The sequence below is a fragment of the Balaenoptera borealis genome (genome assembly GCF_965194805.1).
Source record: "Balaenoptera borealis genome assembly, chromosome: 8".
In the NCBI taxonomy this organism is placed as follows: domain Eukaryota; kingdom Metazoa; phylum Chordata; class Mammalia; order Artiodactyla; family Balaenopteridae; genus Balaenoptera; species Balaenoptera borealis.
The window spans coordinates 98,927,913-98,941,299 of NC_138865.1; the positions used below are offsets into that span (position 1 = coordinate 98,927,913).

Consider the following 13,387-nt stretch of genomic DNA (forward strand, 5'->3'; position numbering starts at 1 on the left):
GCATCCCAGAGCCCTCGGTCAGTTCCCTAAACCCTCCTTCTCCTTTTACCAAAGCGACACAGCCCCTGGCAGACTCAAACTGGCTCAAGTCATGCATACCTGCACTCCTGCCCTTGTAGACCTAGAACTGCAAAACCAGTGTCACGCAAAGGAACTTACACCCTTCCACTGTAACCTCAACGAGGCTGCAAGTTGGAGCAAGAGACAGTGATCATTTCAACAAAAGCATCATCCAAGCTCAGGCCACAAGGAAATAATGACCAGGCGATTATTTAATCAGAGGTGTTAAGAACACAGATAAGCTGGAAGCTATGTTTGCTGTGGTCAGGGACAGCAGAGAGGTAGCAACCTCACACTTAAGGGCGATGTGAGATCTGTGATTCACCTGTGATGCCTAGAGTACAATCGCGATGCATTTAATGCTTTAATCCTAGTAGTTAGAGTGGTAAAAATTTACAGATTAACTGAAGTGCCTTCTTGCTAATCCTCTGCTATTAGGGGAAGCGTTATATGTTTCTATATTTTGGGCACAGCATGGGACTTAACTGAATGGATACTCAATGACCATGGTTGACTTCCTAATAGATGATCCATTCCTATAATACTTTATGTCATTTAATTTAAGATCTATGTCTTGTCCACTTCAAAAAATGATTTGAGATAGCTCACTCTAAAATGTGCAGATATGGTAGAACAGTGAATTCATTAAAACAAGAGAAAAAATAAGACCCATTAATAAGGCAAGGAAGGAAGAGTAGGGACTAGATCAGAAACCTGAGCTGTGGGAAGCTAATGCAATTGGGCCCGACATGCAGCTCTGAGCTCCCTGGTAATCAAGTCAAACAGGGAACTACTGAATTAGATATTATCTTACTGAATAATAAAAGGACTCAAGCCAGTATTTTAGGAGAGACATATTTTCTCCTGACCTTGAAATGTGAAGGGAGTTTGTCACATTAAAAAAGGAAAGTGGGGACATAAAAGAATTTGATGCACACTGTCCTTGACAAAAACTTAACAAAGAAAATCAGAGATGTTCTCCAAATGTTTTTTCTTTATACTGACTATTCATTAAAAACAAAAAGAACAAAAACCTGAGGACATAATGTGGTTCTGAGAAGGCTTTCTGTGGACAGCTAGAAAATAAGCACATCTCCAGTGATGCGGAATCCTGCAGTGGTCAAACTCTGACAATCTAGAGAAACACTACTATAGTTAACATGTCTACAACCTCTGGAGTATGAAATGGCTTAAACTGGGCTTTGCTCATGAACTGGCGAGAACACTATTCAGGAGAGCTAACAAGCGTGTGGACAGTATGTCACTGTTGCTGACAAAAAGCAGGGCAAGCTCTTGACCCCAGGCACACAGCTTGTCTTCCTGTCGGGGAAGGGAGAGCATGATGATGTTTGCCCTGGCAGAGAGCACCCCGGGGAGCTGGCTGCAGGCTCCAGCCCTTGCCTCCTCTTAAATGGCCATTGAGCAAATTCCTCAACAGCCCAAACAAGCGGACACAAAGAAAGAGAGGAACACAAGTTTCTTACTCTCGGTGTGGGCTTCGGTTCTGAGAAATCTCAGAATCGCTGTCTTTAGGGGACAGGGAGCCCTTGTAGGTGTAAAACACATCTTCAGTTTCAGTGATGTATGTCATTTCATTCACAAGGTTGTCTGCGGAAGAGTGTCGCGGCTTTCGGATTTCGTGCCGGAGTCGAGGACTTCGCCTGGTGGGGAAAGGTTCAGTGTGAAGTGCTGAAAGCAGATTCTACTTAGGAATTTTATCAGACATCAGTGATCTAACTTTGTGCTCTGACCTTTCTAAGGATGCCTTTGCTGATGCTGTTGGAACTTAAGAGCCAGTTAACCCATTACTACACTAGAACCCACCAAGGACCACATGGTCCCAGATATTCTTAGCCCAGTGGTTCAGCTCCTCAGCTTTATAAACAGGCAGATGAGACTGGTTTTTGCTCTTTGGGAAGCTGTTGAGCGTTGATGTAGGGGGAGTTATTTTTCCAGGAGGACTCAAGCTCGCAATGTGTAAACAGGCTTTATTGACTGCTCATCAGACAATTTTTCTGATTCATTTGTATGATATAAATAAGAGTTTAGAAGCTAAAGTAACTTTTTCGGCAGACTTATTTCAACTACATCCCCTCATGCGAATCTCACTTGATCCAAGAAGAAATGTTTGCTTTCTAAAATATATCTCTTATGTGGTATTAGATGGGCATAGCCCCAGCACCGCCCTGTCACTCCAATAGCAGCAGTAGCTGTGTGACATGAGGCAAGTCACACCACCTCTCTGAGCCTCAGTTGTACCTACCTGGCTCCTGAAAATGAATCAAATGAAGCAATGTTCCCAGGATGCCTGGGGTGACACCTGGGGCAGCACCTGGGCATCGGCTCCTGCAGTGGGTGATCCCAGGCTGCTGAGCTTTCTAAATTTCATTTTCCCTGTTTTTCCATCTTCCGCGTCTTTGTTAGCCATTTCTCCTTGGGACTGTCAGAGCCTCCACTATTTGCACTCCCCTTGGGCCCGGATAATCAATAACACTGTGTCCAAAGCAGAGTAGAAAGGTTTGTGATTCCTCAGAAGAGGACCCATAAATAGCAGTAAGAGCTACGGTCCACTGGCGTGGCAACACCAGCTCCAGCTGTTCTCTTGGATGCTGTCCTGACCTCTGCTCTGGGGCCCTGGCACGGCTGCCTAAGAGACTTTCAGACAAATTAAGCTGCTACTTTATAGCATAAGTTTACTACTATAGGATAAGTGCCTAAATCTAGGAAACCAAGAACCAATCTACTCAGTCATGTTATGATTTCCAACACTAAACACCATCACCATCCCTGCCCAGAGCATTAGGCCCCAGTGGAGGGCCCTTACCCAGCGGCCCTGCACAACAGCTCCTTTTTTTGCCTGCATGTTAGAATGTTCCTTAGTCCTGGTAGCTCACTCCTCGAGAATTAATTTACAGGTGCACCTTATCATGAAATGAACAGAAAGCCATACCCTTATTTCAGGGTGGAGCTGGGGCAATGTTCCTGGCTTGGTTTCCCCTTCTGAAGATACCTGGCTGTTTTGAAGGCATTCACAAAATGGCCTGATGTCTTTGAGGAACATTATAATAAAATAACAATAACAACAATAACAAAAACAACAATAACAATCATTCTTCCTGATCCTTTTTGAATAGCTTACAAAGCACTTGTACATTATGTCATTCAATCCCTTTACAGATGGAAAGACTGAGACCAGAGAGGTAAACAAACTTGTTAACGAACAGGAGAGTCAAAATCTGAGTCCGGGTCTTCCAGTTACAAACCCAGTGCCCTTCCCACTTTGCCAAACTGCCACTTCCTTCTTTTTAAGCTGAGTCCATCATCTTAAAAGTTGGCAGGCTACTTTCCTACGTGCATTTGCTACTGTTGCAGAGGGTCACATGTCCTTACATCAGTTGTATTACATACCTTTACTATGTTTTCTCAAAGTTTATTTTGTTTGATATTAATGGGAAACGTGAGATTAAATAAAGTTAAACATGCTTCTTTATCACAGGACTTCTCAAAACCTGAATGTGCTAATTTCAAGAGCAGCATTTCAGTAAGCTGCAGTGCTCAAATTTATTTAGACCAAATAACTTTTTAAAAAAGAACATCCCAGCCTCATACACTAAAGAAAATGTTTAGCTAGACTTGTGCATTTCACAAAAATAGTTACTTCTGCAACAGTCAAACATGCAAATGTAAACTCTGACCATAGGCCACCTGTAGTTAGGTTTTTATTTTTATTGAGTTTTTAAAAGAAGTGTTTACTGGTGGGTAATACCAGAAAAGGAAGACATACCAGTTGGGAGTAATAGGTGGAGACCGAGACGGTAGACTCTTGGTTTCTAATTGTTCCACTGATAAAGATCTCTGCATGGCCGGGTTCCAGACCATCCCTCCAATCACTTTTTTGCAATACTGGTTATTTACAGACCTGAAAAACCAGATGTAGGTTCACTTTCAACACTGACATATTCAATGAGAAAGAAGTGACAGCATAAGTGAAACAGGTCTACACACACTCCCTCCCTGACGCATAACTGGTTAACACCTTGATGACCCCAGCAGAGGTTACCAGGAGTGGAGGTACACGGGTCAGAAGAGATTCCTTTCTGTCCTAGCGTTTCCTTATGTTATTTCTTCTCTTTGGGTGAAAAAATATTTTCTTGTCCTTACTATTTCAAGCAAAAAAACTGCTTTCAGAATATAACCAAGCCTTACCAGATAGAAGGAATTTCAGGATTAACATTGAAATACAGTTCAAGTAACTTCAAGGAATTCTCACTTTACTCACACTGGCATGAGTACAAACATTAACCATCCTTCCCAGTGTTCTCTGTCTTCCTAGCTGGCAGAGACCGTCACTGTAAATCACTCAGAACTCTTTAAGAGCAGACCTGAGGAAATATGCTTAGACAGCAGAGTTTCAGGCCATGTTCTCTGAATGTGCCACCCTAAAGGTTACTTTCAAATTTTATTTATACCTAGAGAATTTAAATCTCAGCTCTCTAGACCCCTCAGAGAATGAATTATTTGAGAGGATGGAGTTTGAAGCCAGTTTCGGGGAAACTGAGTTCTGGCATTTCTAAATTTTAAACAATGTTTCAATGTCTCATTAAAACATTCCACGCAATTCCTTGCAGCCTAAAACCAGCAACCCAACAAAAAATAGGACAAAAAAAACCAAAAGAACATAGGTAACACGAAGCACACCCTCTAGAATATCAATGTACTAATTTTCAATGAGAAATACGGTTGTCACCCTGATCAAAATGCTCACAGCAGCGTCACCACGAGAATCTACATCACAAATCAAATTACCGTTGATTGAGAGCACAGCATCGGAATGAGGGGAGCAAGCTGGATGATTCAAAGGTTTAATGTAGCAGCTCCCCAAAGTATGTGTCACAGGTTATTAATAGGTACTCTTTGGAAAAAGAAGTGTTCCATTGTCCCATAAGCTTGGAAAATACCGAACAAGTTTCTTTTACATGGAAGCTTTCAGAGGGCCCAATATGCAAATGTATAACAGTATCTCTAGGGGTTGGGCAAATCACGTAACCTAAGCCTCAGTTTCTCCATCTATGAAATGGAGAGAATGAGGGATGAGATTCGCCAGTATGCTGAAGCTGGTATTGGTGGTCAAGAACTGCTGACCTGTGGCCACTGAGCCACCCACCATGTCCCAAGTGATCCCTAGTGGCAGATTAAAAATGGCTGCAAGTTCTCTGACTCTTGAACCCAGGCTGGCCTGTGACTGCTTTGACCAAGAGTAGCTATGCCAGGTATGGGCCTAGCCTTTAAGATGACCGGCCACCTCTGCCTTAGGCTCTTGCAGTCCTGAGCCTCTGTGTAAGAAATCCAACTACCCTGTGAGAGGCCCTGAGAACACACAGAGAGGGCAGGGGTCCAGATGAGTCCAGCCTTCTAATCTTCCATCAAGGCACCCGGTGTGGGAGAGAAGTGGTCCCGGACCCTCAGCCCAGCCCGGCCACCAGCTGCATCTCACTGAGAAACCTTAGTCTACATACTGCATGGAGAGGACCATCCGGCTACATCCTTCCCGAATGCCTGACCCACAAGATCTTGAGAGATAATAAAATGGTTACTGCTTTAAGCCACCAAAACAGGGGTAGTTTTTTCTGCCACAAGGGAGAACCAAAAAAAAAAAAAAAAAATCCTCCGTGTTGTCTGCACTTTACAGATGAAGAAACTGAAGCAAATTAAATTAAAACTGATGTAGATCAGATTTGAACCCAGCCTTCCGTAAGAGAGTCCAAGCGTTTAGTTGCTCTCAATGCCACTTCTCAGCTCACCAAGAGGATTAAGTCCAACTAAAGTAAATGCTACATTCCAACAAGTTATGTTTACGGCATGTTCAGAAATAGAGCTATTGAATGTGTAAAAATACTGGACAGTATTAGAAGCCAAAAACTTGGAAAATATATTTGCTCTTGGTTCATCAGAAGCTTAGAGAGAGCATTTAGCACCATAAATATCAATACTATCACTGATACTAACAGACATTTACTACTTATTCAATTGAGAAAGCTATCCACTGATTACCATGTAATAGGAAAGTCACTGGAATAGTCTGATACAGTCCCACATATCAGAGAATGGCTCAGACAGGGGCACTATTTTTAGTAAGAGCCACATCAATTAAAATAAAAATCACAAAAATAACTTTTCCAACCAATTTAGAAAATAATTTGATATGGAATTTCTGCTACATCTTATATTTAAAAGGCAAGTATTTATAATACATCTTGTATTCTACATCTTAGAATAAAAACATATACAAAAATATAAACTGCATGAGAATACACTGTAATCTAAAAGTTTGAAATTTACAGATTTATTTTCTAGTCATTATTTTGAATATCATTCCTACGGATAATAGCACACATGGAATTGCTGTAAGAATTAAACATACAAAAAAAAAAAGAATGAAGTATAATGAAGTATAGGCATGGAACAAAGTAAGCACTCAGTAATCGTCAACTATATAATTATTACTGTTACTATCTTGTGATTGCTGGATGTAGTATATGCCAAAGTCACCTGACTCTGGAAATCTTTATTTCTGCTCATTCATTATTATAGAGCATCTTATGGAATTAATGTTCAGTGGGAGAGGCTGTCTTAATGGCACCAAGATGACCCTGAGTCACAGCCTTGTGCTTCCCTGGGTGTGACATGACAGAGCTGTTCCAATGCTGGCTGCTTGGGGGGCTCTGAGTGTTAAGAGTTGAGCAGGCAGAAGCGAGTGACAGGAATAGGAGAAGTGCCTGCGTGTGTGGAAAGACACACTGCGGCCCCAGCAGACTTTCACCCATGGTTCTAGATCCACCAGCAGCTCTGGCCCCAGGGCCTGGGGCCCCTGGGCAAAGACGTCCCTCCCCCGAGGATGTTTACTCCCCAGGGGTGACCAGGACATGTTTATTTCTCAGCCTAGCATGGAGACTGTCCCTAAAGCATACTCACTTTTTGGGGTTCCTAGAGCCCAGAGTCCAGTACTGAGACAGAACATTCTTTTCCTGAGGTAGTAGCTTCTTTGCCTGAAAGAATGTATGGTGCTCGACACAGGATTTCCATAAGTTTTTGCAAGATCGGTAATTTAACATGTTGAAGGCCACTATGTGTTCCCTGGATTCAGTCTGGGAGGAAAAACACAGTAGAGATTTCATCTACACAGATGTAGGAGCAGGGTCTCAAGCATTTTATGCCCACATCGGTGGTTATCAAGTAAGAGATGACGGACAGCAGAAAACTGGTTTCAAAATTCCTTAGGCCACAAAAACAGGGTTCTAAGAATATTCAACAGCAGGATTTGTTAACCATCTTTATGAACGTGGTAATAAAGATGACCAGAGTCTACTCTTTATCATCATCTGTGGTCTTTCATGAACGCTTTCATTTCACACCTGCCTACATTTCTAGGTCGGATATATTTGGAGCATCCAGATAAGGGCTGTCTGATACATTCCTTTCAAAATTTAGCTCTGGGAAAAATCTCTCCCCTGAAGAAATCATCTTTCACCTATCAAATGACAGGAATCTTATAATGCTTTGGGTTTCTCTACTTGCTTTCCACAAAGAGAGTTAGATCTACTGCTCGCTTATAATAATCATTTTGATCATTTGCTCTATCTCCATTCTACCTGAGTTCAGGTTTTCTGTTCTCATGTTAAATTACCATCCTGTGCATTTTTACGGCACCTTGAATTTTGCATCTGGGGCTCGGGAGACCCAGATTCTAGTCCTAGTTTTCTCTGAGCTTTAGTGCTCTCAGTCCTAAGAGTTCATTGTGATGTGGAGCCATTTTAGGTACACGTTATCTTTGGAAAATTGGGAAATGACGTAGTGACAGTAAGTGAAAAATATGCAGCCTAACAAGACAGAGTGTGGTGTCGTGGGAAAAGCGGACATCTCAGATTCGTAACGACCGGTTCAAATTCCAGCTCCTCCACTTCACTAGCTGTGGGTTCTCTCACCTCTAAGTTGCTCTTTTCCATGTGGAAAACCAAACTGAGTTATCTGGAGAGCTGTGGACTCCTCCTATGAGACATATACGCAAGGCCACCGTGCATTTTAAACACATCAAGGGGAGGAACTGACCTTGCTGACTTTTCTTGCTACTCTGCAGTGGGCTCGGCCAGGTGCTTTGACCAATGGCACTTCTATCTAAATCTGATGATTCCCTGAGAACTGGACATTGTTGCATTCCTGTAAACAAGGTGACTCAGACTAGAGGAGGTTAAGTAACCCGCCCAACCGGTGAGCGGAAGAGCTAGGATCTGAACCCAATGTCTCTGACTCCAAAGCAAGTGACTTCCTCAGCCAGATAAGCAGAGTGAATTACACAGAAAACTGCGGGGCCCTCCGGACCCTGAGGCCCACTTTCTTTCCACCGTTTGCAATGCTCTTTCTTCCCTGTTAACACGTACGACAAATTCCTTCACCTGCTGAAGGACTAAGAGCTGAATTGGCTAAAAACACAAGAACCAAAGCAAGCATAGGTACAACTCACCTGTTTTCGTCGCTGATGTATAAAGAATTTTTTCCTTTTGAAAGAAATTTTTAGAATGTTCACCCTGCAAAAAAAGTAGAACACAACACAAAAGCAGCACATCAGGGAGCAGCCAGGTCGCAGCTGGCGCCTCTTGGCGTGTGTTCTCTAGTCCACGATCGTGATGGCTGGGGCCTCTCGGCTTCCTAGACTTTGCTTCGGCGCAGAAAGGATGGCGGCCCCATCACTTCGGCCAAACACTAAGTAGCTGACTGAAGCTGAGTATCACATCCGGGCCCCTGGTTTATGATGTAGCTCTTAAATAACAAGGACCATGGGCAATGCGCTCTCTTTGCTGTCAGCTGCTTTTGTGATACTGCAGCTCCGCGAGAGCTGGTGCATACCTGGGGAAGACAGCTGAGGGCAGTGTGGAGCAACAGAAGGAGGACAGACAGACCTGGGTCTGCATCCCAGCTGCTTCGCAAACTTAACAGCCGTGTGTCAAGTAGCCTCTCTCTTGTTTGCATAGTAACACAATTATAGCCACCATTAACAGCCTTTTTTATACTTAAAGCTTTACAAGCAGCCCCTCTACTAAGCCTTGCAGTAGTCCTGAAAAGTACGTATCATTATACCCAGCTTTCAGATGAGGAAACTGAGGCTGGGAGACAGCGCTTAAGTGCTCAAGATCATTCAAACCAGGAATGCTTGGAGCCAGGATCTGAGCTTGTGCTCTTAAGTCCTCCACCATGGAGCCTTCTGAACAGTGGGGACAGCACTGCCTTTCTCAGATTTGTGAGGATTCAAGTCTGCTGGACCCCCTCTGAGTTTTTAGACCAGAACTGGGCACTTGATAAAACTTCAATTAGTAACTAAGGAACTGCCCTGAAAATACAGCTCCTGCCCAGAGGAAGTTCTCTGAATCCTGGCTAATGTGCTGCCCAGGAAGGATTCCTTAACTCCAAAACCTGCCTTGTGTTGTTTTATCCAGGTTTCACACGGTATCCCAAACCATAGGGTGACTGGGGAAGAAGGGGATGCTGATAAAAACCAAACCAATTTTCCCAAGTACTGAATCTGGATTAATTGTACAGGTCAGAGGTAAAAACTTGGGAGAAAGTCTCTGTCCCTACTTTAGAAATAAAAGTTTAAAATTCGAGTTATCATTACTTTTGTTCAGCATATTTTTAAAGCATGATTCAGAAAATAATTAGAACCGGTTTGCACTTACCAAGGATAGAAACTTGTGCAAATATATTTTCGGTATACAGCGATGCCCACGGAAGCAATTCCAATCATTAGATCTAAATTGTGCAGATCCTGTAAGAAGGAAGATCTCAGATTCACAGCGTGTTACTGTCATGCTTATGCCCTCTGGTAACTCAAGCACCCACGCTTTTATAAATAGCACTACATATAAGCTCCAAAAGGAAAATTACAGAAAACAGGCAAAAATCTCCTCTTAACAGATACTTAAGATCCAAGTACTTAGCACCAAATTCTTCTAAGGTGAAAATACATTGCCTGACAGCAACACCTGGGTTCTGCCAGTTTACAAAGTTACCACCAGGCAAGCTCATTCATTCCACAGAATCATAGAAATGAACATTTGCCTTTACATTTTCAACAATTAGTATCAGACACCATATTAAAATCAGAAAAGCCTCGTGCCCCGCACAGCTTTAAACAAATCTCAACTCCCATCACTGAAGAGGCTTTAGCTATTAATATGAAGTGTAGAACTGCTGATTCTAAACCCAATGAAAAATAAAATAGGGCTTATCAGTCCAATATAGTCAACATTTATTAAGAGCCCATGTGCTAGGCATTGCCATAGATAATGAAGATAATAAAAGGAAGATACAGCGACTACAAGATGTTTTAAATCCATTTGAGAATGAAAATTTTAAAATAAACAGTTCCTTCCCTTGAGTCATCTATATCCCTATTTACCCAATCAGATACTCGTAATTTTAAAGAAGGGGCAGAGTTACCACTGGATGTGAACCTTAGGTTTGCCACTTACTAGCTGTGTTGGTTTGGGCTACTGGCCTCAGTTTTTCCTTTTGTACAATAAGGATTGTCGAACCCACCTCTAAGAGTTTTATCAAGCTGAACTTAGAGAATATAAGAACGTATTGGCATGCGGTAGGTATAAAAAACGTTCATCCCCTTCACCTCTCAAGAGACAGTGGGACAAATCATTTATGAACAGTGATGTGAACATGGGGAGTTGGAGAAACTGGCCAAAGAAAACACTGCTGATACTGTTGTGGAAAGTCCAGAGAGTAATCACTATTGGGCACCCAATTGAAATCACATGCTTAAAGCAAAACCAAACTGGCAAGTTGAAAACCAGGGTTGCATTAAACATGATACTTGGGATCAGAATATAGGGAAATATTAAGCAGGTGGGACAGAAAATTAGCACACAAAATAAAAATCAAGTGCAGAATAAGGAAATAAATGAATGCTTTGGGTGGGCCAGTGACGTGGGTCTCAAATCTCCTGGTTCTGTGGTCATCACGGTAGCATGGACAGTTACTGTTCGCTAAATTCCCGTGCGCATCTCCAAACCTGCCAGCTTGTGGAGCAGGACGGTATGATTAGTCTTGGCTGATGAACAACGAGCAGAAGTGAGGAGTCCCCTCCGGGCCGAATCATTTAAGAGCTGGTGTGCAGCCCTCCAACCTCCTCTTCCCTTGGGACAAGCATGAGGCCACATGTGAAGATGGTGAAAAGCCACCAGACAGAAGCAGCCTAGGCTGCCAAATCACTGCATGGAGGAGGGCTGCCCTGGAGAGCCACCAGGACCCATACAGCCTTTGAACTACTGAGAAATAAGTTCTGTGATATCAAGTTATTGATTTTCAGGGGGTTTTGGTTGATGCAGCATAGCCAAGGGTAACGCAACTCCCTCTGATACCACGGGGGTGTCAGGCAGACAGGTAATCAACTGGCCTCAGGACCTTCATGAGATCGTGGGGGTGGGGGGAGCACAGATCAACTCAGGCAGATGTAAAGCCCACTTCACCACTGAAGAAAGGGCTCCACAACATTCTACCAGACAAAACAGTATTTGCAAGTGGAATAAAAATTAAGTCAAGTCCCAAAGTTGATGTTTCGTAAGATCCGTATCTTTTCCCTACTTTATTACCTATGTTATATCCTGTACACTGCACAGTTTAGGGGACAGAAGTAAGACAAAAGAAATGAAAGTGTTTCTATGAATTGCAAAAATATTATTTAAATGTAAACTTTGGTAATTTACTCAACTCCCCTGAGCCTCAGTTTTCTCACCTGTAAAATGGGGTGATTAGAACACATTTCCCAAGGTTGCTATAATCTTTAAATGAGACCTTATGGTCACATATGAAAGCATCTGGAACAATGGCTAGTATGGACTAGGTGTTCAACCAATATTTGCTTCCTCTGGATATGATGTGGGCCAATTACAGGGAGAAAATGTAAAGGTCAGATGCCAATTAGACAGTGCTGGGGTCACACACTGAAGCCATTACTTGTGCTACATGACCTTCGATAAGTCCCTGAGTATCAGTTTCCCCATCTATAAAATGGAGGTAATGACAACACTTACCTCATGGCATTACAGTGGGAAATAAATAAGCTACTGTGTCTGGCAGTTAGAAACGGCTCAGCAGATGATAGGTATTAATCAATTTTACTTAAAAAGTCACAACCAATTCAAAATACTTGATTTTCATAATCATGCCATCATAATAGAAAACTATCATATTTGAGTACATAATTAGCTCTAATTTGAGCAGCACTGAGATTAAATAGTAGAAACCCTGGCTCATTAAAGAGCCACTTGGAAAATGGAACTGTATACATTTTTCACTTCTTTAACCATGAGATGGTCTTACAAAAATTACTTGTTTCTAACCCCTGTGACCCCCCCAAAAGTAAAAAGTCTTCAAGTGTGACAGCAAACATGAAAAAAACCAAGTGGATAAATAACCAGCAAAACTCAATATTACTTTATAAACCTTTCAGGTATCTTTAAAAAAAAAAAAAAAAAGGTCTTTTTATTATACTGGAAAAGAGATAGTTTCAAAGAAGCTTTCAGATGTTCAGAAATTAAAATTAAAATAACTTTTGAACTACACCATGCTGAGGGTACCTACCCTACCACTGTGCAGCTCCACTCCATAGAAGTCGAGGGTCCGTGCTATGTTGATAAAGCAAGATTCCGCTTCTGATTGTTTTAGTCCACTACAAAGGCAGAGAGAAGATGCAGAGTTCACCCAGTAAACAGAATATTAACTCTGATTTTTAAAATTAATACAAATCTAAAAATATTGATACCATTACTATAAGGTTATTAAATGCCTTATGTTATTCATCTTAAACAACCAAACCCCAAATGCTAGTAAACCACATTTTTCTTCTTTTCCATTGAATATGACTTCATCTAGCCCTCTCGTTCCTCTATTAAAAAATACCTCACATTTAGTAGGTTCTCAATATTCAGAGATAAAGACTGTCACCTTCTGGAATTCCCACCCTACCTTTTCCAAGTCCCTAAATTAGTACGTGCTCTTTAGGTCTTTCTGCCTTTATCTATCCTTTTAGCAGCAGCCTCAAACTTCCAAACGTCACTGTACTATTTTAGGATTCTGGCTCCTGCCTGGACAGCAATTCTGGGAGAGGATTGGCAGTGCCTTTTTGAAGGGACACTGGTTGCTTAGGCCTTTGTTTCTATGGCCTTCCTGAGAATGTAAGGTCCCTTGAGACCTGGCCTTCTCGGTCAGGGTGGCCCTTATTTGACCTGGACTGGAGTCACTGCAGCTTTAAGTGAAAGGAGGC

At 42.2% G+C, this 13,387-nt stretch overlaps 1 protein-coding gene across 8 annotated transcripts in view; it reads right to left on the bottom strand.

The window, feature by feature from the left end:
- PTPN3 (protein tyrosine phosphatase non-receptor type 3) overlaps positions 1 to 13,387 on the bottom strand; it is a 149,121-nt gene that overhangs the window by 39,935 nt on the left and 95,799 nt on the right. For all 8 annotated transcript variants that reach the window (XM_082403831.1, XM_082403836.1, XM_082403830.1 and 5 more), the window contains 6 exons: positions 12,706 to 12,793; positions 9,789 to 9,877; positions 8,579 to 8,642; positions 7,033 to 7,205; positions 3,845 to 3,979; positions 1,545 to 1,721 (listed from right to left, as the gene is read on the bottom strand). In XM_082403831.1, coding sequence (XP_082259957.1) covers positions 1,545 to 1,721; positions 3,845 to 3,979; positions 7,033 to 7,205; positions 8,579 to 8,642; positions 9,789 to 9,877; positions 12,706 to 12,793 — 726 coding nt within the window. The remainder of the gene's footprint in view (positions 1 to 1,544; positions 1,722 to 3,844; positions 3,980 to 7,032; positions 7,206 to 8,578; positions 8,643 to 9,788; positions 9,878 to 12,705; positions 12,794 to 13,387) is intronic.